Here is a 27,942-nt window from a genome sequence, read left to right as displayed (position 1 = left end):
GCCAGGGCCTTTTAAACCGCACGACCTGGGATGTGCCCGGCAGCGCTGGGGTTGGCGGCCCAAGCCCCGACCGAGGCCAGCATGTCCCCGCAGAGGATCGTGCGTGTGTCCCTGGAGCATCCCACCAGCGCCGTGTGTGTGGCTGGCGTGGAGACCCTCGTGGACATTTACGGGTAAGAGCCAGAGGCCGGGGGTCTGCAGGCCCTTGGTGCTGAGCCCCTTGCGCCCTTCCCTGGGCAGGGCTTCCTCGGGGCTCAGGCCTGGCCTGGCCGCCCTCTCCCAAGCCGGGGGACTTGCAGTGGTTGAGCTCAGGCCCAGGGCCTTGGAGGGTGCTGGTGTCATGGGGGCTTGGGCACTCCGGAAGACCCTGCAGGCTGGGGTCACAAGGATAGGAAGAGGTGTGTACCCCCGGCCCTGGTCCCCAGCCTATGAGCTCTGCAATGAGCATCAGTCGTTTCCTTAGAAATCATTTATGCATATGTAGCCCTTCCTATGTGCCAGGCGCTGTTCTAAGCTCGGCAAGCTTCTTGGATTTAACCCTTGACCTTGAATGCTCCAGTTTAACCTTCACAACCGCCTAGGAGCTAAGCTTGTCAACTTCATCTCACTGATGGATGAGGAAACTGGGACAGAGAGGACAAGCCATTTGCTCAGGTCACACAGTAACTACGGGTCAATGCCAGGGTTCAAACCCATTTATGATCAAGTGTCTTAGGCTTCTCACTGCCCCTTGAAGAGGAAGGATCAGGTCTCCTCCAGCCACTCAGAGCCCACATGGAATTCCTGCACTGTGTGCCATGGCCATGTCCTTAAAGCCAGTGGCTGGAAGTAAGGCCCTGTCTTGTCTCTCTCCCAGGAAGGAAAGGAGAGTTTGGGCAGGGTCTTAGGAAGTGGGCTGTGGGAACCATTTAGGGAGCTGACTCCTTAGGCTTTTGGGGAGTCTCTGGGGGTCCTAGCTCCAAGACTGAGCTGTTAGGGGATGGGGAGGAGAGAAGGAGAGCCATGTCACCCTTCCCCTGTCACTGGTCTCCCACCCCCGCCTCTGACCAGGTTTTGAAACCTCAGCACTACTGACCCGCTCATTCCCTGTGGTGGAGGCCGTCCTGTGCACTGTGAGATGTGGAGCAGTGCCCCTGGCTTCTACCCACTGACGCCAGTGGCACACCCCCACTTGTGACAGCCAAAAATGTCTCCAGACATTGCCAAATGTGCCCTGTGGTGGTGGTGGTGGGGGGGGCGGTGGAATCACTCCCAGTTGAGAACCAGTATCCCATACTAAGACTTGAAAAATTGGAGTGAACTTAGTTGGAAGCAGGGCTGGGGTCGGTCCCAGAGCGTTAGGTAAGCAAGGGTGAGAGGCCGGTCTTGGGAGGGAACCAAGCGTGGAACAGGCCCAGCCCAGCTGGGCACCGGGGGCTGAAGCCTGGGTGACGGTGGGTGGGCAGTGAGAAGTAGGGAGGGCACTGGGAGGAGGGGCAGCACAGAGGCTGTGCCAGGAGGAGGGACGAGGGCGGAAAGGTGTCCCTGCTCCTGGCGCCACCTCCTCCTCCCGTGCTGCGTGCCCATGGGGGTGACTCACCTGCGTTGGCTGCCTCATGCCCGTTGGGCAGATGTGCCTCCAGTCTGACCTGGCCCGGGAAGCCCAGGGCTGGCCCCTCCCCTGCAGCAGCGCCTCCTTAAAGGATGGAGCCAGCGGGGCAAAGGCAGCAGTGTCTTGGGGTTACGTGAGTGCTCCCAAGGAGGCCAAGAGGGGACAGCCCGAGGGCGCGGGGCACAGCCTCAGGCACCCTCAAACCAAGGATTCTGGGGCCTCTGTGACAGGACCACCTTGCAGGAGGCAGAGGGCTGCTGGTTCATTCATTCATTCACACATCCATCCAGTATTTCTTTGGGGTCTAGTGTGGGCCAGGCTTGGGGACACGATGGCGGTGGCAAGCAAGGAGGCACGGTCCCCGCCGTCTGAGAATCCTGTCCCTTCAGAGTTCTATCACAGGCTGGGTGGCCCCGTGCTCTGGGGAAGGATCCCGTCCCTTCCAGCTTGGAGATGGAGATGTCGTGATTCAGCAATCCCGGCGCTCACACCGCGGGCCAGCCAGGGAGGGGGCAGCGGGTGTGCCGGCCAGCGCCGGGCCTGGGACTTAGCAGCCATCTGACTTCGGGAGAGTCACTTGGCGTCTGTCCTTCATGTGTAGGGTGGACATGGTCCTCTCAGCCATGATCCTCAGAGACTGCTCCGTACCAGGCGCCGCCCTAAGCACTTGATGTTTAGTAACTAACTCTCAATCCTGCGAGGTGGGGACTGTCATCATCCCCGTTTTATAGATGAGGACACAGAGGCACAGAGCAGTTAAGGTACTGGCCCCGTGTCACACAGCCCATGAGGATGGCAGAGCCAGGCTGCAGCCTAAACACGTCGGCCTTCGCGTCAAAGGACTCGGGTGTTGTGTGTAGAGCCCGTAGGCCGTGCCGGGACGTGGTGGACATTCCATTGTGGCAACTGCCACCACCACCAGCCCTGCCACCACCACCCACCACCAGCACTGCCACCACCACCACCAGCACTGTCATCATTTTAAGGCTCTGTCCTGGCCCCTTGGACAGCCTCAAGGGTCCCCAAACCTGACATCCACAAGGTGGCTGGGGGACAACCTCTGAACCCTACCCGGAGAAGGAGATGAGAAAAGAGGAATGAACATCAGCCGAGTAGTCGGGGCAGGTCTCCTGGAGGGAGGGCACCAACCGGGGCCTTGAAGGATGAGCACAGGCAAGACCACTGGGGCGCTCCGTCTGTGGCAGTGGACTGCACCCTGTCTTCTTGCCTTCCGTTGAGTTGGAGATGGCCCAGACTTGGTCAGGGGGCCTCGCTTTCCTGAGCAGGGGCTCGCAGGGCGAAAGGGAAGGAAGGGAGATACAGGGGTGTGCTGAGCCACATCCTGGGGATGAATGTGCAGCCAGGGCTGAAACCACTGCCCTAGTAGGACAGGCCAGCAGCTCGGGTCACCTCTTGCTCAGCAGAGGCAGGTCAAGGGAGTGAAAGGACAGAGGGACCCGGGGGGCCCTGAGTTTTAGTTCTCGCTCTGTCGTCCTTTGCTCTCTCCTCTTGAGCCCTTTCTGCTCCTTTCTGGTCCTCAGTTTCCCCTTATGTGCCCTGAAGAGGTTGGCATAGAACAGCGGGGGGTCAGCTCTGCTCGTGGAGGCGTCTGAGCCCCCTCCCTGGTTTGACAGAGCAGCTCTCCCTCTGGCTCGTGATCCGTGAGAGCGCTCACCTGCGTGGGCAGAGCCGGGCCCGAGAGGCTGATGCATCCTCCCAGCTCCTAACGAGCTGGGCTGCAGGGAAGCGGTTCAAGGGGCCACCATTTCTCAGGGGCGGGAAGAGAGTGGGACGAAGGAGGGACTGTGGTCTGCTGACCCTGGGGATGGTGAGGCCAGAGGACTTGGGGTCTGGGAGCCTCGCTGAACAGGGCAGGGGTGGGTGGGGGCAGCTGCCACCCAGAGCCTGCACTGGCTGGGTCTTGCTCTCCTCTGCCCCCGTGGGCCACATCAGTGGGGACCGTGGCAGTCACCTTGTCAACCTGTCTGGTTGCAGCCGCAAGGACCTCTCCCATCAGTGTTTTGGCTCTGAAATGTCTGGTTCTGTTTTCCCGGAGGCCCTGACCCTGAGCCCATGAAAGGAGAGGATGGGTTTGGGTCTGCAGGGGAGCAGGGCCTGAGCCCCAGCTGTGAGTCTTGGCTCCGTCACCGACCAGCTGTGTGACTCTGGGCAAGTCCCTGTCATCTCCGAACCTCTTCCCTCATCTGTAAAGTGGGGATAACAGGACTGATGGTGTGTGTGTGGCTGTGGGGGCTGCTTTGTCACCTTTGTCACCATCATCGTCCTCACCACTGAGAGGGTGACACGGGACGTAAAGGAAGACCTGACTCGTCTGGGTTCCTAGGAGGGGCGGGCTCACACTGAGTCACTCCCACGCTGCTGGGGAGACAGCCCCCCCTTAGCCACGGTTCTCAGATGTCACTGGGCTCGGTGCAGGGAAGGTGCACGGAGGGCCTTGGACTGTCCTGTGCATGGACAGGAGGGGAAGCCCGAAGCCCCCGGGGCGGGACTGGGGGCCCTGTCTGGAGCAGCAGGCTGGCAGCATGGGGTGGCCAGGCCGGAGGAAGAGCTTGGGCCGGGCGAGCCTCTGGCTGCTTCTCCGGCCTCCACAAGACGGGAAATCCAGACCCTCCTGTACCCCATGCAGGCTCTTGTCCCAGCAGCCATCCTTCTCATCCTCCCAACAGCTGCTTCCCCGATGGGCGTGAGCACTGGACCGGGAGTCTGGTCCCTCCTCTGCTGGGTCTCAGTTTCCCTGGAACGAAGTGAGGCATGGGTTCAGGTGCCTCCAACTTTCACTTGTCTAGAGCGTTTACACACATCGATTCCTATAGTCTTCTCCGCCTTATAGACGGAGACACTGAGGCAGAGAGAGGCCAAGCGTCTCCCTCAAGGTCACACACCTCGTGGGTGGTGGGCTGGGATTTGAACCAGCATCCACCTCAGTGCCCCTCCTGATCAAGAACATTCGCTGGTTCCCCCTTACAGCCTGAGTTTACCCTTGGCCTCCTGAGGCTCCACCGTGGAACTGCCTTCCCCTCGGATGAGTCTCCCCCTCGCCCTTGGCTCCCCCTGCCTCCCTCTGGGAAGCTGCCCCCAGCACCCCCAGCCCAGCCTCTCAACCCGCCCTTTTCCTGCTTCTTAATCAACCTGAAGACCCCACCCCCACCCCCCACCCCCACCCCGTGGGTGATTTTCCAAGCCTTTCCCATTACGGCATCTGAGCCTTGCCATGGCCTGTGAGGTTGACCAAGTGGGTGTCATTATTCCACTTTGTTGGGAGGCGAGGTGATTTATTCTGGGTCACTTGGCTTATGGGCGACCCGGCCCAGTCTAGAGCCTGGCTCTTGACTCTGATCCTGGCACCACTGAGCTCCCGGCTCCTTCCCCCTCAGGCCCGAAGGATCTTCATCAGGAAGCCCCCAGCATCTCATACAGGGAAGTGCAAGGGAGCTGGGCCGAGATATCCCAAACCCAGGGGCTGGTGCTGGGGAGCTGGGTGCGGTTCCGTGCCTTCTGCTCCTTCAACCTCCAGGTCGTGGGCACCGGGGTCCAAGCAGCAGGTTGGGGTTGGGGGGAGTTTCATAAAAAGTTTACAAGCCTCCTGGGGAGCGGGAGGCCAGGTGACTCAGGGAGTGGGGCCGAGGGTTCTCCTTGGGGTGGAGGGAGCTCTCCACACCTGGTCTATCTCCGTGTGTGTCTTTCTGGCTCTCCATCTCTCAGGGTTTTCTATATCTCTTTGTCTCTCTCTCTCTGTCCAGGCTCTTTATGTCCCAGGATGGGCTGGCCTGCACAGCCAGGACACCCCAGGACCGAGGGCTCCACCAGCCCTGGAAATTACAGGCTTTGGGAATAGGGTTGCCAGATAAAATCCAGGATGCCTAGTTAAATTTGAAATCCAGATAAACAATTTGTATTTTTTTTTAGTGCAACCATGTCCCAAATACTGCACGGGACATCCTTATACTAAAACAATGATTTGCTGTTTATCTGAAATCTGAGTCTAGCTGGGTGTTCTCTAGTTTTATTTGCTAAATCTAGCAGCCCTGCTTGGGGGGAGAAGCAGGTGTGTCAGCCCCGCCCAGCTGCTGGGGACGCCCGGGAGGGCCACGCGCTCCACCAGGACCCGCCTGACAAGTGGAGCCTGGGCTGGGCTTACTTCTCTATTTATAAAAAAGCCACTTTGAGAAGTTTCAGAGTCCTGCTGGTGGAGGAGTGGAGAGGGCGTATTGAAGGAAGTCTGCGCTCCTCCAAGTGGAGCAGGGAAAGGAAGAGGGCCCGGAGTGGAATTGCCGGCTGTGCAACCGTGGGGAAGTCTCTTGCCCATCCTGAGCCTCTGTTGCCCCACATGTGCATGAGAGTCATAATCCCCTCCTCCCAGGCCACGGTGAGGATGAATGAATGCTGTTTGGAAGGCCTGCCCTGGTAAGCGTGCAGGGGAGGGGGCCCTCGGGCCCTTGGGGGCTCGGGGGCTATGATTATTGTGACTCTTTTATTTATCTTAAGATTTTATTTATTCTTTTTTTTTTTTAGTTTCTTTTCTTTTAAAGATTTATTTATTTATTTATTTATTTATTTATTTATTTATTTATTTATTTATGATAGAGAGAGAGAGAGGCAGAGACACAGGAGGAGGGAGAAGCAGGCTCCACGCGGGGAGCCCGATGCGGAACTCGATCCCAGGACCTCGGGATCACGCCTTGAGCTGAAGGCAGACACTCAATCACTGAGCCACCCAGGCGCCCCTATCGTGATTACTCCTGGGGAGGCGGTGGGTGAGAATATGGACTCAGGAGCCAGGAGGCCTGGGGTGGGATCCCAGTCCTGCCACTTACTAGCTCCATGACCTTGGGCAGTGTGCTTAACCTTAGTTCTCCCATCTGTAAAATGGGAAACGATGGTAGTAGGCACCTCCTAGGTTTAATGGGAGGATTGCTTTACGTAACACACCTAAGAACCTTGCACAGGGCTGGCCTATAAGCAAGAACAAATGTCAGCTACTGTTTATCTCCCGGGCACACGTGTGTGTGCTGCTTCCTCTAGGAAGCCTTCTGGTCTCTCTGGCTCACAGGGGCCTCTCCCTACATGGGATCCCACAGACCACTGACTTTGTGACCATAAGCCCCACCTGGCTGCCCGGCAGTGCTGTTTTTAACTCCCTGGTGGGGTGGAAGGCTCTGGGGCAGTGGGGAGAGTAGTGGGTGTACCTGCCTCTGGGCACAGTAGGCACCCCGGGCACCCCACAGACAATCAGAGGGTCGACAGACTGATTTCAAACAGGACTCCCAGACCAGCTGGAGTGGGGGGAACATGGCCCCAGGGCCAGATGACTTTTGAAGGTACTAATAATGCCTGGTTGCTTGACTGAATCAGGCCAAGTTTCCCAGGTGATGCTGCAGGGCCACGGAGAAGCACAGGCGCTGTGTCAGAGCCCCAAGTGCAAACCTGGCAGCACCATTCCATGCCGTGTGACCTTGGGCTTGGTACTTGACCTCTCTGAGCCTCAGTTCCTCACCTTTCTGATGGAGATGATACCACTCACTTTGCAGACTTGTGAGAATAAAAGGAGTTAGGAAATACAAGGTGCCTGGCACCCAGTGGACACTCTACAAAATTTAGTACCCTTTCCTAGGGGAGACCCCAAGGGCATCTTCTTGCCCGCTAAAGAAGGGTGCAAATGGGACTCGGAGGGGAGACTGCTCTTCTTAAAGCCATGGACTCAGAACTGCAGGGGGTCCATTTGCAGGCTGGTGTCCACTGAGCTCTCTGCACCCAGCTCTGCACTGGGGGCTTATAAAGCACTCAACCAGGTCCTAACTTCCCAAGAGCTTGCAGTTTTGTTGGGAGTTAAAATAACTCACAGGGAAGTGTTAATAAATACAGAGCCTTGGAAGGTGAGAATGGGTATGCATTTGTGTGGGGTCCAGGCTTCACTCCCAGGAGCTTGCCGTGGGGGGCTGAGAGGCCTGGGGTGGTCAGGGAAGGATTCTTGGAAGAAGCAAGTGTTTGAGCCAAAACTCAAGCATCTGAACAAGAATCCACACATTAGTACCTCCCATGGCTTCTTGTCCTTCCCAGGTCGGTACCTGAGGGCACGGAGATGTTCGAGGTGTATGGGACCCCCGGTGTGGACGTCTACATCTCTCCTAGTATGGAGAGGGGCCGGGAGCGTGCGGACACCAGACGGTGGCACTTTGATAACGGGTTGGAGATCATCGTGGTCATGAACTCTCCCAGCAACGACCTCAATGACAGTCATGTGAGCAGGTCCCCTGGGTTGGGGTGGGTGGGGCAGCGATCTAGCGCTGCAAGGGCCAGCACCCTCTCTTTACCCAGATGGCAGGGTAGCACGATGGGTAAGTACCTGCTCCAGAACCAGCCAGCTCTGCAACTTCCAGACATAAGCCGTGTGTCTGTTGGCACGTCATATCAGCCCTCTGGGCCTCGGTTTCCCCATATGTCAACTGGGGATGATCACAGCGCCCTCCCCCCGTTGTTGGTGTGGGGTGGAACATGAGCTAACATTTGCTGCTTTTCTTGTTTCTCAAGACCCCAGTGAAGGGAGGTGTCTGCATCTTTCTGTGTCGGGCCTCAGTTTCCCCACCTGCAGGGTGAGGGTTGATTAGGTGATCTCTGCTACTCTGAATGATGGAGAGAAAGCAGAGGTGGGGGGATGCCACTGCCTGGGGAGACCCCCTTCTACGAGGCACCTCACCTCCTAATCTACCCCCTCCCTGACCGCATTCCCTTCTCAGAGGCACGTAATTTCTCTTCCTCCTCTCTGCTCACTCAGCCAAGGGTGAGTTTAACAAGCCCCAGCCGTAGGCAGGGTTCTGGCCTCAGGGCAGGGATGGGACATGGGAGAAATGGGGTGGCCGTTGAGCTTGGCACAGGTGATGCTCCCTTAAAGGGGTGACAGAAAGCAGGCCCAGCGTGTGGGAGTGGCAGGTTCCTGCTCCATGTCAGGAGCAGCATTTCAGGAAACTGATCTTTTAGGGACCACTGAGCAGAGGCCACACCTCGAGCAGCCACGACCTCATGCAGCCCTGACAACAGCTCAGAGAGGCAAGGTCCGATCCCCATTTCGTAGGTGGGGCCACTAAGGTTCAGAGAAACTGTGTCCGGGCCACAGAGCCAATCAGTAAGAGAGCTAGTATTCCACACAGACCTGCTGACACCTGGGGCAGGTTCCCTTCATCACCCCCACGTCTTTTCCTGTCCATGTATCTGAGATGAGCCTCTCCACTGAGCTCTGTGACTCAGGTGGACAGGGAAATGAACTCATTTTACAGATAAGGAAACTGAGGACGAGAAGGGGTGTGGCTTACCTGAAATCACCCACCTAGTGAGTAGCAGAGTTGGTGAGAGGCAGGACAGAGGCCCCTGGGGCAGGACAAAAGGATACAAAAAGGGCAGGTGCCCTGCCGAGCTGGGGGCTGTGTGGGTGCCAAAGACCAGAGGGATTGAGGAAAGGCCCTTCTCCTTTCCCCACCTTTGGCCTGGATCCATTCGTTGTATGCCCGAGGCCAGCATCGTTGCTCGGGCTTGACAGATGGGGGTGAGTGATTGCGGGATTTAGGGGCTCCCAGCACTGAGGGGTGAAGGGTCTCTATAAGATCCTGAACCTTCAAAAAAAAAAAAGATCCTGAACTTTCTGGCAAAGCTGAGGGACCCACATCAGGAGAGAATGTGCAAGCAGAGGGCTGGGGGTGGAAGGGCCTTTGATACATGGTCCTTGAATTATGTTCTCATCACTCTTTGTCCCAGACCTTCAACAGCTATCGGGGCTTGCTGCAGCCGAGCACTGCACTGAGCATGTCACACACCTCCCTTTCTTTGATGGTCACAACTTACAATCAACCCTCTGCAGTAGGGACTATTATTATCTCTACTTTACAGCAGGGGACACTGAGGCCCAGAGAGGACAGGTGACTCTTCCGAGGGTAGTCACAAGTGGTGGATCTGGGCTCCAGCTCACACAGTGCCACCTGCCCTCTGTTAACAATAGCTGGCATGTCTTGAGCCCTTCCTGTGGGGGCCAGTCTGGTACATGTATTGTTTCTAAGCAGCACTACAATCCTCTGCGGTAGGGACCTGTGTGTTCAATGTTCTGCAGGTGAGGAAACCAGACAGCTCAACCAGAGGTGAAGGGCCTTGGCCAAGGTCACAGAACCCAGAGGTGCTGGGCTCAAGTCCAGGCCTGTCTGAATCCTACAGATAGGAGAGGGTCCCTAACCCCACCTGCCAGACCTCCTCATTTTACAAATGGCAACACAGAGATCCAAAGGGGAGCAGAGGCGGTAGTCATTGGCAGCACTGGGGCCCTCACAGGTAGTTCCCATATTACAGCAAGGCATGGAAAAATAAATGGCACAAAGACTAAAAGGAAGAGCTGGGTTGGTAAACTCAACGTCAGTACATAGAGGTTCCTAAGACCCTGACTCTTCCTTGCCAGATCCCCCAAACCTGTCCTTTGGGGTGGGGGCTATTGGCTTCAGCTGGTTGACTCTGGGCCCTTTCTTCACAGGTTCAGATTTCCTACCACTCCAGCCATGAGCCCCTGCCCCTGGCCTACGCGGTGCTCTACCTCACCTGTGTTGGTAAGTTGGTAAGCTGGCCCTCATTAGGGCCTGGGCCAAGGGCAGGGGGTGGTGGTTGGGAATGACAATGAACAAGGGTCTTTTCACAAACATCAACTCATTTTTTAAAAAATTAAAATAAGTGTACATTAAAAAATTCAAGTGGTATAAAAGAATATATATTGCAAAGTAAACCTCCCTTCCTCCCAACCTAAGACTTCCAGTTCCACAAACCCAGCATCCTTCTAGAGATCTGCTGTGCTCATGCAGGTGGACACGGCATACTTGTATACTCCCCCCTTTTGTAAGCAAAGGGAGGCACCCTGTAGGCCTGGAACTGGACCTTGCTTTCTCCACCTTAAGTTTTTTGTGCCAGTTGTCCACAAATTGATATATAAACTCCATGCGAGATAACTCAGATTGGTTAAGACGTTAAAGGAAAAGGTGGATAACATGAATGAGCAGATGGGGAATTTCTCTTTTTTTTAAAGATTATGTATTTATTCATTCATGAGAGACAGAGAGAGAGAAGAGAGAGAGAGGCAGAGACACAGGCAGAGGGAGAAGCAGGCTCCACGCAGGGAGCCTGATGTGGGACTTGATCCCGGGTCTCCAGGATCACGCCCTGGGCTGAAGGTGGCGCTAAACTGCTGAGCCACCTGGGCTGCCCCAGATGGAGAATTTCAACAGAGACATGAAAACTATAAGAAGGTGTCAAGTGGAAATGCTAAGATTAAAAGTCATGGTAACATTAAAAAAAATGCTCTTGCTGGGCTGTCTTGGTAGACTCGACACAGCTGAGGAGAGGATCAGTGACCTTGAAATAAGGCCATGATAAGTTAGACTATATTACATTTTTAAACTTTCATACAAGGGAGGACAAGTAAAAAGTCAAACTATGGGATTGCCTGGATGGCTCAGTCCACAGAGCACGTGAATCTTGACCTCAGGGTTGTGAATTCAAGCCCCACACTGGGCACAGAGCTTACTTTAAACAAAAAAGGAAGAAAAAGTCAAAATATGGATGGGGAGAAGAAATTTGCAATGTATATGGCTGACTTGGTGCATAAAGATTATGGAGAACTCTGATCAATAGGGAAAAAAAGACTAACTAATGGAAACAGGGAAAAAATACGAACAAGAAATTCACAGAGGAGATAGCTCCAGTGATTCCAGTGAACCTGAAATGGAAAGATGCTCAACTCAGTGTTGCCAAGGACGTGGAACCAGGGAGCTCCTTGACAGTGGGTGGGGGTTTGCGTGGGTACGAGCACCTGCAGAGCACTTAGCAAGAAAGTTGAAAATGCTCTGTCTGCAGGAGGCATTGTTAGAAGCAGAATGTGCATTGTCGGACCTGTGCTGACTCCTGCGAACCCCACAGTGACTTACTGTCTCCCCTCTCCTTGTAGACATCGCTCTGGATTGTGACCTGAACTGCGAGGGCAGGCAGGACAGGAGCTATGTGGACAAGGTAGGCCATCTCGACCTGGGCCCAGAAAGGGGCGTGGAGTTTGGAGTTGACCTAGGCTGGGTTAGGAGGGGTGAGGCCATTACCGGTACCCCCTGCCTCCTAGGAGAGGGTAGGAGAGCCAAATGGGAACCAGGCGTGGCTGGGGATCTTCTTTCACCAGGAGAAAAATCATTACCAAGGATTATCAAGCCTATACGTGCCCAGGCCTGGGCTAGGCCTTGCCTTGTGGGGAGAAGTCCTTCTGGAATTTTAGTCTAGGTCAGGGGTCAACGAACTTTTTCCATAAAAGTGAGATAGTAAACATTGTTGCAGCTCTTCGATTTTGCCACTGTGCTGCGAAAGGGCTAGAGCCAATACAGAGACACGTGGGTGTGATTATTCCAATAAAACTTTATTTACAAAATGAGGCAGCGGGCTGTATGCGGCCCCTGGCCCTGGTGTGCCAACCTCCTGATCGAGGTGAAAGGGGGATTATACCAAGCATGAGACTGTTAAAGAACTTTGGGCTGAATTGTGGTGGCACTTAGTGCGTCGGGAGTTCAGAGCAGGTCGGGGGGGGGCATGAGCAAGGAAGCCTTCCTGTGAAGTCCACTTGAGCTGGGCTCTAAAGTATTGCGGGGGGGGGGGGGCATTCTGGGTGGAGGGAGTAGCGGGGCAAGGCCTGGGTGGATCCACGAATGGATCTGTAATCAGGAAGTTGCCCGTCGAGAAATGGGACGTTGGCTGGAGCCGGCTCGCAGTTGGGCCGTGAAACACAGCTGTGTGGTTCGGACTTGCTGGTGCGGGCAGTAGAGACCACTGCCATGCCTGGCACGGGAAGCGCTTCGGGGAGAGCGGGCCTATCCGCCCAGGGAGGGCAAGACGAGGTGAGGTTAGGAGGCTGGCCAGGAGGTTGCTGGGCGAGGGCACGGGACTGGTCCACGCTCCATCACTGGCTGCGCTTTGCCATTGGCAGCGGCAGTGGGTCTGGGGCCCCGGAGGGTATGGAGCCATCCTGCTGGTGAACTGTGACAGGGATGATGTGACCTGTTATGACCAGGACAACTGTGACCGGCACGTGAACTGCCTGCAAGGTAAGGGGGGGTGCCCAGGGTCATGGCTCAGCTACCCCACAGGGGCAGCTCTAAAGGCTGAGCCTGGGGCCAGGGTCCCAGCTCCTGGACACACTTCGACGTTGCTCAAAACCTGCCTCAGGCTGGCAGCTAGCCCCTCCCAGTCCCCCCAACACCAGCGAGCTCTCACATACTGGGGGGCTGGGGTGGGGGGAGCTCTAGAAATGGGCTGACCCGCCTTTCTCTCCCTCCAGGGGAGCAGGGGATGCTGACATTTATTTGAGTGCCTCTGTGTGCCAGGCCCTTTTGCAGATTCTTGTTTAATCATCCAAGTGGGAGGGCAGCATCACATCACCCCACGTAGGGATGAGGTGTTGAGGCCGGAGGTCAGGGGATCCCCGAAGTCAGTCAGCCTGTCTGTGGCAGGTCCAGAGCTTCCCTTCCGACCTTCGAATCTGGCCTCCCCACCAGGCACCTCTGGCCTGCATTTCAGGGCACCCCATGTTCTAAGTCCCACAGTTTCCCACAACAGCCCCATGAGGGAGGCCACAGTCATATCTTGGGGAACCAGCCACGTGCTTCATGCACAGGCGGGCACGGCTTCTCCGAAAGTGGGCACAACCGTCCCTTATTTCAGACAGGGGAGCGCTGAGGCTCTGGGGGGCTGCCCGGTGTGAACAGAGGGATGCTAGCGCTGACACCAGACTGTCCCCAGCGTGCCGCCCGGGTGGCCTGCCTACCCCACCCTTGTCACCTGTCAAGGGCACTGGGCAGCCGCCCTGTACTTCCCGTTGCTCTGGGGGGTGAGGAAGCGGAGGCCCGGAGCAGACGTGTGGGGCTCACGGGCACACGCTCAAGACGTCCTCATGGTTCGCTCTTGGTGGTTTCCAATGCCTTCCAGTGTTTTCTGATGGTGGGCAGAGCTGGGGCTCCCTCTGCCCTTGGAGGGGGTGCGGTGGGCAGGAGGAGAAGACGCCGGTGCCGCAGGCCCCTGAGCTGCCGCCCCTGTCTGGCCCCACAGACCTGGAAGACATGTCCGTCATGGTCCTGAGGACGCAAGGCCCTGCCGCCCTCTTCGACGACCACAAACTTATCCTCCACACTTCGAGCTATGACGCCAAGTGGGCACGGGTCTTCCACGCCTGTGGTGAGTTCATGCCCATCCCTCCCCGCCGCCCCGCTGCTGGAGGGGGCCTCAGTTTCCCCACCGTGAGCCAGAGGGCAGGCTCTGCTCTGGCTTCTAGCCTGCCCTGGGGGTCAGATGTGGGAGCCGTGAGGCGGGCGGGCTGCCTTCCCAGAAGAGCCGTGGCCCAAGGTCATTTGATTTGATGAACTAAAATAGAATTAGGGGCGCCTGGGTGGCTCAGTCGGTGGCGTCTGCCTCCAGCTCAGGGCATGACCTCAGGGTCCTGGGATTGAGCCCCGGGTCCAGCTCCTTGACCAGCAGGGAGTCTGCCTCTCCCTCTCCCTCTGCCCCTCCCCCTGCTCTGTGCTCGCTCTCTCCCTCCCTCTCTCTCTCTCAAATAAATAAATAAAATCTTAAAAAAAAAGACACAAAAATCTTTAAAAACATTCTTGAGGGGACACCTGGCTGGCTCAGTGGTTGAGCATCTCCCTTCGGCTCAGGTTGTAGTGCCAGGGTCCTGGGATCGAGTCCCAAATACTTCTCCCTCTGCCGGTCTCTCTCTCTCTCTCTCTGTGTCTCTCATGAATGAATGAATGAATGAATGAATGAATAAATAAATAAATAAAACTTTTTTAAGAATTTAGAAAATCAAACAATATAGAGATACATAAGGTAGAATATGAGGGTTCCTCATCCTCCCCCCTAAACCTGACTCTTAAAATGTGTTCACTGTTAACGAGCTGCAGTGTGTGCAACGCCCCGACTTTTCTGTGGATGTGCTAAGTGTGTGGCGTGTACATACTCTGCTTTCCAGACACTTTCTCCCATCGAGTGATCTACCCGACGGTGCTTTCTGTACTCTTGCAGCTCGGCTCCCAGCTTCTCGCCGCCGCGTGTGTTCCGGGCACGGATGTGCTGTGACGTGCCCGGGCCCCCGACCACACAGCTGTTGGCAGCGGGTGGGGTTCACCGCGGCGCAGGGGGCCGGAGGGCAGGGGCCTTGCTCACGGCTGTGTCCTGAGCTTCGAGCCTTGCCTCGCAGGTGCAGGGTGGGTGCTCACCTGTTCCGCGAGTGGACAGCCAGTGAACACCCCGTATGTGTGTTTGTAGCCGAGATACCCAGAAGTGGAGAGGCTCGTTGGGAGTGGACATTACTCTGTGAGACGCTGCCCACTGTCCTGAACGGCAACATTAGAAAGGCAGGGCCGGGGCAGCCCGGGAGGCTCAGTGGTTTAGCGCCACCTTCAGCCCAGGGCGTGATCCCGGGGGTCCCCGGATCGAGTCCCATGTCGGGCTCCCTGCATGGGGCCTGCTTCTCCCTCTGCCTGTGTCTCTGCTTGTCTCTCTGTCTCTCTCATGAATAAATAAATCTTTAAAAAAAAAAAAAAAGGCCTCGCCCACACTGGGCAGGCATCAAGCATCTTCTGTCCTTCGCCGGCCCGACGGCAGAGGGGCGCTGCGGTCCGGCCCGAGGGGCCTGGTGAGGCCCGCACGGCCCTGCTCTGCAGCCGTCGCACTCTGCGGGCCCTCCCGGGGCTCACGGCCCTCCCTCCCGCCCCCTCCCAGGTCCCGAAGACTCGTGTGAGGCCTACCGGCACGTGCTGGGCCAGAACAAGGTGTCGTACGAGGTGCCCCGCTTCCACGGGGACGAGGAGCGCTTCTTCGTGGAGGGCCTCTCGTTCCCCGACGCCCGCTTCACGGGGCTCGTGTCCTTCCACGTCACTCTGCTGGACGACTCCAACGAGGTAGGGGTGGGGGTGGCCCACGCACAGAGGGTGCGAAGGGGCTCCGTCCCTGGGACGGACGGGCACCACTGGCACCAAGGATCCCAGGCTTCCGGACCACCCCCCGGTGCCTCTCTAGAAACTAAGGGAAGTGGTGGTTTGCTCAGGGAACCGCATGAACGAGCCAGGCCTCTGGACTCCAAGGCCAGTGCTCTCGCCCTTCCTTCTGCTCGTCTTCCCCTGTAGGATTTCTCCGAGTCCCCGATCTTCACCGACACCGTGGTGTTCCGCGTGGCGCCCTGGATTATGACGCCCAGCACCCTGCCGCCCCTGGAGGTGTACGTGTGCCGGTGAGTGTGTTGGGGGGGGGCGGGGGGGCGGCGATGGGTGTCCTGCGGCCCCTGGCGGCCAGTCTGGTCTCCACACCTGGCTCCGCCCTGAGCCCCTCTCCCCGGGCTTGTGTGCAGGGTGCGGAACAACACGTGCTTTGTGGACGCGGTGGCGGAGCTGGCCAGGAAGGCCGGCTGTAAGCTGACCGTCTGCCCGCAGAAGGAGAACCGCAATGACCGCTGGATCCAGGTACCACGGCCGCCGGGCAGCACCGACCGGGCAGCATCGCGGAGGGGGAGGCTGGCCTCCCCCAACTGGGGCGCGGGGAGGAGGAGGCTGTGAATATCCAGAAGGACCTGGGGGCTCCGACTGTCCTCCCCAGGGCACTCCTTTTGCTCATTCTAGACCTAGAGCTCCCTCCCTCTCTCCAGAACTTTTTGGAGACCCAGGCAAACACCGACATTGGGTTGGACCCCATTCACCTCCCACAGGGTTGGTCCTGAAGGGAATGGCAGAAGGATGGGGCATACTCCCTGCTCCCAGTGGCCTGGTCTGTGGTTCTCCACGGAAGGCCTTGGTCTCCCAAGGGACACTTGGCAGCATCTGGAGACCTTTCCGGCTGTCACACTGGAGGATGGTGGTGCTACTGGCTTCGAGTGCGTAGAGCTTGGGGATGCGGCTACGCATCCTACAGTGAATGCACAGGGTGGCCCCACAACAAGAATGATCTGGCCCCAGTGTCACGAGCGCCAAGGCCGCTGTGGTGACTTATTGCAACAAACCTCCTGCTCTTGCAGTTGAAGGTGTAGCAGGGGTGCCAGCAAAGTGCCAGCAGGGTTTGGAGGAAGATGCATACAGACGTCCAGGAGGAAGGCCTTAGGGTGGGACCCGGTGGCGATGGTGGCTGCCATGAATGAGGCACTTACGGTGGGCCATGCATCACGGTGGGCCATGCATCATGCTGTGTCGCCCTCTCAACACCCCCCTGCTCTTACCCACCTGAGGAGCTCGCAGGGGCCTGTGCCCAGGGCCGCAGAGCTGGTAAGGGCCGTGCTGGGGCTCAGTGGACGGCGGTCCTCACAGAGGACCAGCGTGGGCAAAGGCCCCAGAGAGGGGAGATGTGAGAAAGATGGCCTCGTGCTCCTGGTGGCCGGGGCCAAGTTTCTGTGAAAGGCAGGAGCTGAAGTGGGAGACCGTGAAAGCCAAGCTGAGAAGCTTTCGTGGCTGGAGGTTCATCGGAGGAGACGGAAGTTCGGGGCGGGCCTCTGGAGCAAGATGGGCTGGTGTGATCCCGGCTGGGCCACTGACTAGCTGTGTGTCCTCGGACAAACAGACCTCTCTGTGTGTCACCTTCCTCCTCTGTAACGTGGGTAATCATCGTGCCTCTGCACGAGTGTGCGTGTGATGAGGATTCGTGGAGTTAATATTTATAAAGAGTTAGAGCGAGGCCAGGCGTGTAACAGGCCGGGCTTCTCATCAGCTGTATGGTTCACCCGTGCTGGGCCGTCTTTGCCTCCAGGACCAGGGGGGTTGAGAGACCTGAGAAGGAGGCAGATGGATACGTCCTGAGGTCCCCTCCCAGCCCTGTCCAGCTGTCAACCCCTTGTGACTGCGGGTGGAGGCCAGAAGTGTCGGCTGATGTCCAGTCACTTGTTTGTCCAACTCAGGCCACCCTGAGCCCCTCTCTGGGGCCACCCTGAACCCCTCTCTGGGGCCACCCTGCCCTGATCTAACACGGGTCCACCCCCAGGGTCACGTCCATGTTCTCATTCATTCCCCGCCTGTCTTGCTGTGTGGCCCTAGGTAACAGCACCCTCTGTCCGAGCCTCCGGGCTCTCCTTCAGCCACAGCATCATGAACCCCCACCCTCTTCACCCCAAAGGGCAAAGCAGGCCCGAGACAGAGAAATCCCAAGAACGTTCCTCCTCAAAGCGCTCAGTGCCAAAAGAGTGTCGATTGTCCACAGGGTGTCTCTCTCGTTCACAGGACGAGATGGAGCTGGGCTATGTCCAGGCGCCACACAAGACTTTCCCGGTGGTCTTTGACTCCCCCAGGAACGGGGAACTGCAAGATTTCCCTTACAAAAGAATCCTGGTGAGTGGTCCGGGCCGCAGGCCGCAGCCTGGCTCTGAGGGCCGAGGGACACGACCCGAGAGCCACCCCAGGGTGTGGAGTCCAGGGGGGCAGCGCCAGGGACCGCGTCCTTAAGGGACAGGAGTGACCACCTGACAAATGGGAGACGCCTAGTTACGTTCGCGTGTGTTCCAAACCTCACACGGGACTTGGTTCTACTAAAAATGTGGTTTGTCTGAAATTCAAATTGAACTGGGCACCCTGGATTTTTATTTACTAAATCTGGCAGCCTTCGGTAAGGGGTGGGGGCAGCGCTGCCGTTGAGAACACAGGCTTCGGAGTCAGGACAGCCTGGCTCTGTGGCTCAGGTGCTGTGTGACCTGGCCTGCGTCACTGCCCCTCCCGGAGCCTCAGCGTCTTCATCGGCAAAAATGATATTGTGAGGCTTCTCTGTGCCCGGGCAGAGGGAGCACGCAGCCCCGTTAGCCGGGGCTATGACTGGTGATAAGGAGCACTGTGAGGATGCTGGTTGTGGACCGGGACCTCCTTGAAAAAGAGAGGGGAGGCTCCCTTGGTGCTGTAGAGACCGGGAGGCCCTTGCAACCTCCCGCTGGATCCCAGAGGCGGTAGGAGGGGTAGGAGCTCTCACTGGCCCTCAGTGCTGGTTAAGTTCCTTCTAAGCGACGGCCCTGGGGAGCTCGCCCCTTTTCCAGAGTTGAAAGACTGAGGCTCCATCCCCAGTCCCTTGGTCCCCAGGAACAGCCAGGTACCTGCCCTTGGACTGCACTTGGCAGGGAGGCCGTTCAGAGGGTAAGAGGCAGCGGGGCATAGCCTCGGGCTTCGTGTCTACCGGGGCCCACGGGCAACCAGGGCCCTTCCTACTGTCTCCCTGGGACCACGGGGCATAACGTGCTCCAACACGGCAGCAGGGCCAGAGCGCCTGTGTATGTCCCAGCGTTGGCCCCTACGCATGCGTGAAATATTGACTAGGTTAGATCCCTGTCTTTGACTCAGCATTTCCATCTGAAGAGTGGGCAGCCGCTCCTGCGCCATCCTCAGGGAGCTCAGAGCCCAGTGAGTTGGTTCAAGCTCTTTCTGGTGACCCCCGCCCCTCGCCTGACTCCGTTTCCCCCTTGCCAGGGCCCAGATTTCGGCTATGTGACTCGGGAACCGCAGGACAGCTCTGTGAGTGGCCTGGACTCCTTCGGGAATCTGGAGGTCAGCCCCCCAGTGGTGGCCGATGGGAAAGAGTACCCCCTGGGGAGGATCCTCATCGGCGGCAACCTGCCTGGGTGAGACAGGAGCAGGGAGACGTGTTCCGGGGGTGGAGGGTGGTGGTGGTGATGAGGGGCCACTCCATCCTGGGAGAGAACCAGAGAGGAATTGTCAGATCCTAGTTCTCGACGGGGGCCGGGGGACAGTGGGCTGATCACCGGACACCGTCCACACGTACCTTGGCGAGTTCGAGAAGCCCAAAGTGAGCAGAGGCCTAAGAGATCATTCAGTCCAGCCTTTTCATTTCACAAAGGGAGCCCAGAGAGGGTGAGTGCCCTGGTACAGGTCACACAGAAAGCAGCGCTGTGACTAGGCTTTGGTCTTATGATTCTAGAAAGAAATGATGTTGCCGATAACAGTCTATTAATTAATAGCTCTAGAAGAAAAAGCTTTAAGTCTCGACAGTCCTGGAGAAATCACATTTCAGGAACCTGTTCATACTACGATGTAAATGACCGCCGTCAGATCTTTCCCTGAGAACAGGAGAAGGAAGGACTAGGACATGAAAAAGGAGACGTCGTAGCACGCAGGCACACACAGCGAGTAACAGATTGATTGTTGTTCACCATGTGACACGGAGAGACTGATGCAAAAGAAAAGGAATATCACGGTAACGGTTTTCCCCTGCGGAGTCGATCAACACACGGAGCCGACCAAATTCCACAAAGCAGTTAGGACAGACTTGCAGTCAAATAACAGGTGAATCGAGAGGCTTTGGAGGGGACTAACTGCCCTCCACACGTGATCCCACACGACGAGGAAGGTTGAGGCGCCTCGGTGGCTCAGTTAAGTGCCTGACTCTTGATCTCAGCTCAGGTCTTGATCTCAGTCAGGGGCCTGAGTTTAAGCCCTGCATTGGGTTTCACGCTGGGTGTGGATCCTACTTAAAAAAAAAAAAAAAAAGAGGACGTTTGGGCCATGGCATCAGATATGTATGCAGAAGGCCAAAGAAGGATGGGGTTTAAGTTCACGAGCACAAAATGCTGGGGCTGTGCGGCCCTTTGGGGGTGATCGTGTCCACCTCCGTCCCCACCGATGTACAGAAGGTGAGGCCCCAGCAAGACGGACAGAAGTTAAACTCCAAGAAGAGCCGCCTGGCCCCAGGGGACGGGATAGGGTGGTGAATCAGTCTTTCGGAGAATGTGAGGATGAGTCAGGGCGGCTCTGAGCATCTGCCTGGATGGCAAGACCCGGTGGGTCACCGACCGGGTGGGATTGAGCTGTCCTGCATCTATCTGCTCAAGAGCTCAGCCTGAGCAGAGTTTAAAGGACGCAGTGCTTGGGGCTTTCTTGGTTTGTTTTTTTTTTTTTTTAAATGAGATACTGCAGAAATCTTGAACTCTTGTCATTCCATTTCTTTTTTTCTTGTTTAAAAGATTGTATTTATTCATCAGAGACACAGAGAGAGAGGAGGAGAAGTTGGTTCCCTGTGGGGAGCCCGATGCAGGACTCGATCCTGGGACCCTGGGATCACACCCTGAGCCAAAGGCAGATACTCAACCACTGAGCCCCCTAGTCTTCCTTTCTGCATAGACTTTTTAAAGTTAAGCAATTTTTTTAACCCCTTGGGCCCCAGGTCCAGCGGCCGCCGGGTCACCCAGGTGGTGCGGGACTTCCTCTATGCGCAGAGGGTACAGCCCCCAGTGGAGCTCTTTGTGGACTGGTTGGCCGTGGGCCACGTGGATGAGTTTCTGAGCTTCGTCCCTGCGCCCGACGGGAAGGTAAGGACGGGGGTGACATGCCTGTCCCCGGAGCCTGGGTCAGAGGATGAGCTCCAGGGGGCCGTGCTGAGGCCAGGGAGCTCAGGCAGGTTGCTCTGTCCATGCAGGGCTTCCGGATGCTCCTGGCCAGTCCCAGCGCCTGCTTCAAGCTCTTCCAGGAAAAGCAGAAGTGGGGCCACGGCAGGGCCCTCCTGTTCAAAGGGGTTGTTGGTGGGTACCTGTCTGCATCCCTCACCCCAGCCTCCCACCCCCTCACCTGATGCAAGACGCATCTGCCTTGAGAGAGGGGTGGCCGAGTCTATAGCAGGGCTGTCCCCCCACTCAAGAGCCTCACTGCCACTGTACCCCTTGCCCCGCCAGCCCCCACTGCCCACGGCTGGGCCAGAGACATGGCCAGCTTCGTGGGCACATGACCAGTGTCGTCAGAAGGCTTAATGCATTGCCACCACTGTCTTGAAATTCTTAGCAATTTGTGCTTTGTGAGTGGATCCTCCTCCTGCTTCCCAGGGATGAGACCCCCGTATAGCCCCCTCACTCCCTGGAGCCTCAGCCCACCAGGCCTCCCCGTCCAGTGATTGCTGCAGCTGGAGCCTGGGCGTGGAGAGGCCTGGGTGCATGTGCCCCTCAGCATCTCAGGGGGGGCCTGGCATTAACTGTCCCTGCCCTGGGCTTGCTTGCCAGGGGTGAGCCTCTACGCCCACCCCTGATCCAGGTACCTAGCACACCCCTGTGCAGAGGCCGCGGTATCCCTTGGAGATTGCCCATTTGCCAGGGCTCGGGGTGGCAGGCCTGTGGGAAGGGGAGCTGCCTGGCTCCGCGTGGGTCCTGAGGCTCGTGGGCTCGGGTGCCCGGCAGCCGGTGGGCTGTGCACATGCGTCAAGTTCTGGGGTGCTCCCAGCGCTTCTTAGGTGTGCACTCACCACGCAGGTGTCCCATGGCCAAGGAAGTGTGACATCAAATAGTGTGTAAAAAACCAACATGACAGCGGGAGAGAGACCATGGAGGAAGGAAAAAGCTTCATGTTTTTAGTACCTTTAGTGATAATTTTTTTTTCTCACTGTTATTTGAACAAAGTGCCCCACATTTTCATTTTGCTTGAAAGGAATTCTGAGAGCGATTGCTGGCTGGGGCTGGAGCAGGTGCACAAGCCTGCTGGAAGGGCTCCATCCCCGTCCCCACCTGGATGGCACGAATCCTAGTGAATTCTGAGTTCTGCGGAAGCTCTCAAGTAGAACTTTCCAGTCCCTTTCTCCCCACTCACCATCCTCACCCCCTTCCTGGCACCACCCTGGAGCCCCAGCCGTAAGGTGGGGGAAATAGTCTTCCCAACCCCCTTGTGCCTATAAGGACTGTGGCTAAGCGCCTTTGCATCCAGAGCAAACCTTAAAAAGCCTCAGATCCAGATGTTATGTACCAGGTGGAGGGAAAGCCATTGTCCCCTTTCCCGGGAGCCCTCTCTTACCCCATGGTCAAGGCTTGCAGCCCTTTGTGAGCCCCGGACTTGGCTTTGAATCACACGCCCCCTGTTTCGTAGCTGTAAGATCCCGGGCAAGTCGTTTGGTCTCTCTGAGCCTGAATCTGCCCACCTGTAAATAGGGTGATAACGCACACCCTGTGGGGTTACAGTGAGCTTACATGAAGTGTTGAATGTGGAGAACTGAACTCACAGCCTGCCCCTGGTAAGAGCTTGCTGGCGGCTCCACGGATTGTGAATCTAACCCCCCCCCCCCACTTCCCCGTCCAGCCCTGTCTCCAGCAGACAGGCAGGAAGCTGGGCAGTCACCTCTTGGAGAGCAGGGACAGGGTCCCGTGTTCCCTCAGGGCTGGTGGATGATGGGTGGGTGGCCCAGCCTCCCTGCTGCTGGCCGGAAAGAAGAGGGACAGCACCCAGTGCCCTGGAAGGGGCCACGTCCAGAAAGGCCAGAGAGCTACTGACTCCCAAGACCAGGAGCTGTGAACTTGGCCTCCGCCCGGCTGCCTCCCAGAGCCGGTGACCCTCTCTCTGGCGTCGCCCCTGCCCCTCCTCTAATGCTGCTCTCTCGCTCACAGGGGATAAGCCGGTCCACACCGTTTCCATCAACCAGGTCCTCTCCAATGTAGACCTCATCAGCTACAATAAGTTTGTGCAGGTACAGGCCACGGGCTGTGAGTAGAAGGTGGGCACGGCTGGGGACAGCGATGCGGACGGAGTCTGAGGCTCCGAGTCCGTGAAGGCCCAGGCTGGCATGGGCCCAGACAGAGGGGCTCCCAGCCCTCCTGGGACCCAGGAGAAATGAGGGGTAAGCCGTGTGCGTGTGAGGAGGACACGCATTCAGGCAGAGAGAACAGCACAGACGATGGCCCTGGGTAGGGGGAGGGGCATGAAATATTGAGGATGAGCCGAGGGGTTCTGGGGAGGTGAAGGGAGGCTGGGATTGGGGCAGAGGAGGGACCCAGGATGGCCCTGCCACCGTGCTGAGAATATGACAATATTTCATAGCAGGGGGTGGGGGGCGTGACATGAGGTCCTGGCGAGAAACCCATGGCACCACAAGCTGGATAACTCTAGAGTTTAATGAAGGGAATATTACAAGGGCAGAGGCAGGATTTGAGGAAATTAGCAGGGGACTGTGCAGTGTCCCCAGGCTAGAGAGAGGGGGACACTCTAAGCTGTCACCACCCTTAGGCCTGATGGAATTAGGGAGAAGTCATGTTACTGAACGTGGAGAGGTCGTCATGGAAAGGGGGCTTTGGGGCAGGAGCCGTGACCTTCCTGGCCAGTGAGCAGAGGCTTGGCAGTGAGGAGCTGCAGGAACCCAATACCCCGCTGCCCTCGGCTACCACCCCCACCTCCTGTCAGGGCTCCACTGGCTGAGCCCCGCCAGAAGCCAGGGGCACAGGAGCCCCTGATCCCCAAGGACCAGGCTCCCAAGGCCCAGAGCAGAGGAAAGGGCTATAAGGAGGGTCCAGAAGGGCAAACTCGACACCCAGCACGCCGTCATCTAAGAAGCAAATGCCAAGATGGAGTTAAACATGCGGGGATCCTATTAGGGACAGTGCCTGTCCCCGAGAAAGAGGAGGGAGCTGGAGGGGCGAGAGGGAAGGCAGGCTGAGGGAAGCATTCTGCGTCTCCATTCTGTCTCAGCTTCAGCAAATCTGGGGGGTGGGTCCTCAAGCCAATGGTAGCCATAGGAGGAGTCCCCTGCCTCCCAGAAACAGGTCTGCCTCAGTGTCCTTGTCGTACTCAGCATTGCTGTCAGCAACTGGTGGGAAGTGTGGTCCCAGGCGCAGACACAGGAAGGATTTCAGAGCCAGAGCCAGGCCGGGAGGGTCAAGGCCGCCCCCGCAGCTGGAGGCCTGCGAGGATATGGTGGTGCCTGCCACGGGCCTCAAAGGCAGGAGCAGCAAGGAGACTGGTTCGGAAGCCACTGTTAACCGGGGGGATGGCTGTCCACCAGGTGAAAGCAGTAGAGGTGGTGGCAAGAGGCCAGACGGGGGAAACCTTTTAGAGGTGGAGCTGAAGAGGGGTGTGAGGCGAGGGGGAAGGAGGCAGCGGCCTTGGAGCAGGCGGCCGGCTGCACTTACGATGCCGAAGGACCCCAGCGGGGCGGGGGGAGCGTGCAGATGTGAAGAGCTTGTTTGGGGGCCTGATGTGCCAATTGACCATCCGGGTGAAGGTGCAGAGTGGCGGTTGTATGTGCCAATCTGAGATCGGGAAAGAGGGTGGGCGCCCTAGAGCAGCTGGGAAATAGAACTGTGGGAGTTGTCGGTGTGTAGACGGTGTCCGAAACCATGAGACAGAAGGAGATGCCCCCCTAAGGAGTGGAGGATCTGAAGAAGGGAAGAGGGCCAAAGATGGGATACTCTGGAACACTCACTAAAGCAGATCGCCGTGGAACACTCTGGAACTAGCCCAGGGAGAGGGGTGGGACTGTGAGAGGTGGGACCCAGAACAGGTGCATTCTGACGAAGGGACACATAGGTAAGGTTTGCGTGGAGAGTTGGTCCGTGGACACTTGGGCAGCCTGTCTCCTTAACCAGACGTGACCTCTTGGGTCCCCCCAACACCCCCTGGCAAGGTCTCTCCAACTCTACCCCCCACCAGAGCTGCATCGACTGGAACCGGGAGGTGCTAAAGCGGGAGCTGGGCCTGACGGAGCGGGACATCGTGGACATCCCCCAGCTCTTCAAGACCGAGAGGAAAAAGGCGGTGGCCTTCTTCCCTGACTTGGTGAGGCCTTGTGCATGACTTAAATCCGTTTCTTCAAATTAGGCTCCAGGCTCCTGCTCCGCAGAAGGCCAAGACGCTTTGTCGCTGTCACGTGTGGGCTGGTGGTGGCTGGTGGGGGTGGCAGAGAGAATCGGGGGGCCCCATGACGGCCAACAGAAGCACTGCCCTGGTCACAACGGAATGCTCACCGGCCAAGCCCCTTGCTCAAGGGCCAGGAGGGAAGGGGCCTTCCCTTCCTCTAGGGACCCACTCGGTGTTTGTGGAGTGAAGCAGTGATCGCACGAGGCCCCGTGCGCACTGTGCTCGCCCGCCCCCAGCTCCCCGCTGTCCACCCAGCCCCGGATACTTAGGGTGCACCGTCAGGGAAACGACCAAGGTTGCTCCCTGCCTTCGAGTTCCAGTCTCATCTAGTGGGAGGGAAACTCTCTTTACCTCCCTCAGGGCGTGTCCTAGTCAAGATCTTTTTTGTATAATAAAGTCACGGGGCAGCTGAGAGGTAGGACAAAGCGCGTCCAGCCGGAGAGGTAGGACAGGAGATGTGAGAAGGCTTCCTGGAAGAAGCGGCCTTTGGTTGAGGAGGGAGGGCTTTGCCTCCGGAACACCTGGACTGCTGCCCCCCCCCATTGGTTCTGATTCAGCAGGTGGCGCTGAGCTGCTCTCTGAGGATCACGCTTGGAGTCGCGCTTCTGTAGATGACCCAACTCTCCTCCTCCGCCTCCCTCCCCTCCTCCAGCCCCCCTTCACCTCCACCCCCCAGAGGAACTCAACTCACCCAGCATCAGAGCCTTACAGGGGGCCTGTCCACACCGTCATTGCTTCATCCCCCGTCCCCTGTTTCTCTTCCCCTTTCTGGCTAATCTTCTGGCCTCCTCCCCATTTGCAAAACTCAGTTTCCCCTCCTATTATCCCCCTTCCTTCCTGCATGTTTAAGGCGGATGTGCAATTACGGAAGTGCCTCCAGGGTCTGCAGACAAGGGCCACCCATGCCGGCCTGAGCCAGAGCAGGAGGTTTAAGGTGGCACAGCCACGCACAGATGCACACAGAGGCAGAGGCCCCGCTGCAGATAGAGCAGAGAGAGAGAGAGAGAGAGAGAGAGAATCTGATTGGTCCGGCTTGGGTCAAGTGTCTGGTCCAATCAGCCGCAAGGAGGAAGTGGGCCTTGGGCGGCCCCCAAGATGCCCTGGGAAGGAGGGCAGTCCCGGGAAGTTAGCTGTCCCTGGGAGCTCTGCAGCTGCTCCCATGGGATCGCATAGACGCCAGAGTCTCAGCAGCCCAGGTGCCTCTCCCACTGCGCGCAGGATGAGGGGCTGTGTTCAGGGCTGCCCATGAGACAGGCGCAGGCCCTGCCAGGTGTGGTGCAGGTGTGGAGGTGGAGCTGCTGATGGAGTGCTGCCCTGAGCTGGGACCCCCCCCCCAACTTCCTTGCAGGTGAACATGCTGGTGCTGGGGAAGTACCTGGGCATCCCCAAGCCCTTCGGGCCCATCATCAACGGCCAGTGCTGCCTGGAGGAGAAGGTGCGGTCCCTGCTGGAGCCGCTGGGCCTGCACTGCACCTTCATCGACGACTTCACCCCGTACCACATGCTGCACGGGGAGGTCCACTGTGGCACCAACGTGCGCCGGCAGCCCTTCTCCTTCAAGTGGTGGAACATGGTGCCCTGAGCCCGCCTCACCCGCCCCCATGATGCTCTCCCCACCGGGAGGACATCTGCCGGCCTTGAACAATAAGCATCAAGAGACCCCCAAGGTTCCAGATAGCACGCTGGGGGGGGGGGGGGACTGTCTCTCTCAGAAGCCTTTTCCCTAGAAGTGTTCACACATCACTTGCAACTGATTTGGTTCTCGAACTTGATTCCTGTTGGCCCTCCCAAGAAGAAAGACCTCACTTCTTGCGGCCTCTCCTGAGGATCAACATGACTAATGGGGACTCCTCCAAACCTCCCCCTTCTCATCCCCAAATCCTCCGTGTGGGATCTTATTTACTTTGGGATCTAAAAACATTCATGCATCTCATCTGCCATCTTGACCTGTGCGTCCTAATCGAGGAAGGACCTACAGTTCTGCTTGGATCTGATTGCTTCTCACTCTTACAGGGGAACAGCGTTAAAGTCAGATCCCTCCTCCCAGGAGAGAGTCTACTCATAGCTTTCCCCAGAGGGAAGGAGGTGGAGCCCATGTAGATCAAGGTTGGATCATCAGTCTACCTGCCAAGCTTCTGACCAGATGTTGAACTCCCTACCCCACCCAGTGCCCAGCATGAGCTTTCACATAGTTGGTCCTTCCTAGATGTGTGTTGAAGGACTCTTGGCCCTTAATCTTATAAATGCCCCATCATCTGACATTCAGAAATCCGAATTTGTGCAACACCCCCCCCCCCCCCGCCGAATTCCCTGGAGATGAATATATGTGGGAAATTCTTGGATTTGGGGAAGTCTGTGGGTGCAAGGGTGAAAGAAGGTGTCCTTCATAATGTGTAGGATGCTTCCTTGGCCCCAGATTTCTCTCTGCAGGAGGGGTGACCTCTGGCAGCATCAGTCCTAGGCTTTCTGTTGCCCTCTGGTCAACAATTCTATGTCCTGCTGTGCCTCAGGAGAGGGGCCCCACAGGGGCAGATCCACTAAGACAGCTCATAATGGGACTGTCTGGGACTCTGGGACTGAACCACTCTGGGTGTAAGGGGAGGGGGCGAGGGGTGGGAGGTCTTCTCCAGATGTGTGCCAGTTACGTATCTGTTCTGTATGGGTCCAGCAGGGTTTCTATCATTGGCTAATAAATCTACAGGACACGAA

The 27,942-nt window shown here is 57.5% G+C and overlaps 1 protein-coding gene across 1 annotated transcript; it reads left to right on the top strand.

Annotated features, from left to right (window-relative positions):
- Positions 1–14: 14 nt before the first annotated feature.
- On the top strand, positions 15–27,942 carry PADI3 (peptidyl arginine deiminase 3). Its single transcript, XM_077899432.1, has 16 exons — positions 15–173; positions 7,670–7,850; positions 10,119–10,191; positions 11,580–11,641; positions 12,597–12,714; positions 13,715–13,840; positions 15,386–15,564; positions 15,790–15,893; positions 16,011–16,122; positions 17,860–17,967; positions 19,087–19,238; positions 20,798–20,942; positions 21,050–21,152; positions 22,992–23,071; positions 25,027–25,152; positions 26,582–27,942. Exons 1-16 carry the CDS (start codon positions 31–33, stop codon positions 26,813–26,815), a joined length of 2,046 nt encoding a protein of 681 aa, XP_077755558.1. The 5' UTR covers positions 15–30; the 3' UTR covers positions 26,816–27,942.

The sequence above is a fragment of the Canis aureus genome, chromosome 5 (genome assembly GCF_053574225.1).
Source record: "Canis aureus isolate CA01 chromosome 5, VMU_Caureus_v.1.0, whole genome shotgun sequence".
Taxonomy (NCBI): Eukaryota; Metazoa; Chordata; class Mammalia; order Carnivora; family Canidae; genus Canis; species Canis aureus.
Note: the sequence above shows the minus strand (reverse complement) of the source record. Positions and strands in the feature narration are given on the sequence as shown.

Bases quoted from the DNA above. Each gene is read 5' to 3' on its own strand.
- PADI3 (XM_077899432.1), top strand. From the start codon at position 31: ATGTGCCCGGCAGCGCTGGGGTTGGCGGCCCAAGCCCCGACCGAGGCC. The intron at 21,153-22,991 runs GTGGGTACCTGT...TCTCGCTCACAG, and splicing joins CCTGTTCAAAGGGGTTGTTG to GGGATAAGCCGGTCCACACC. The intron at 23,072-25,026 runs GTACAGGCCACG...ACCCCCCACCAG, and splicing joins GCTACAATAAGTTTGTGCAG to AGCTGCATCGACTGGAACCG.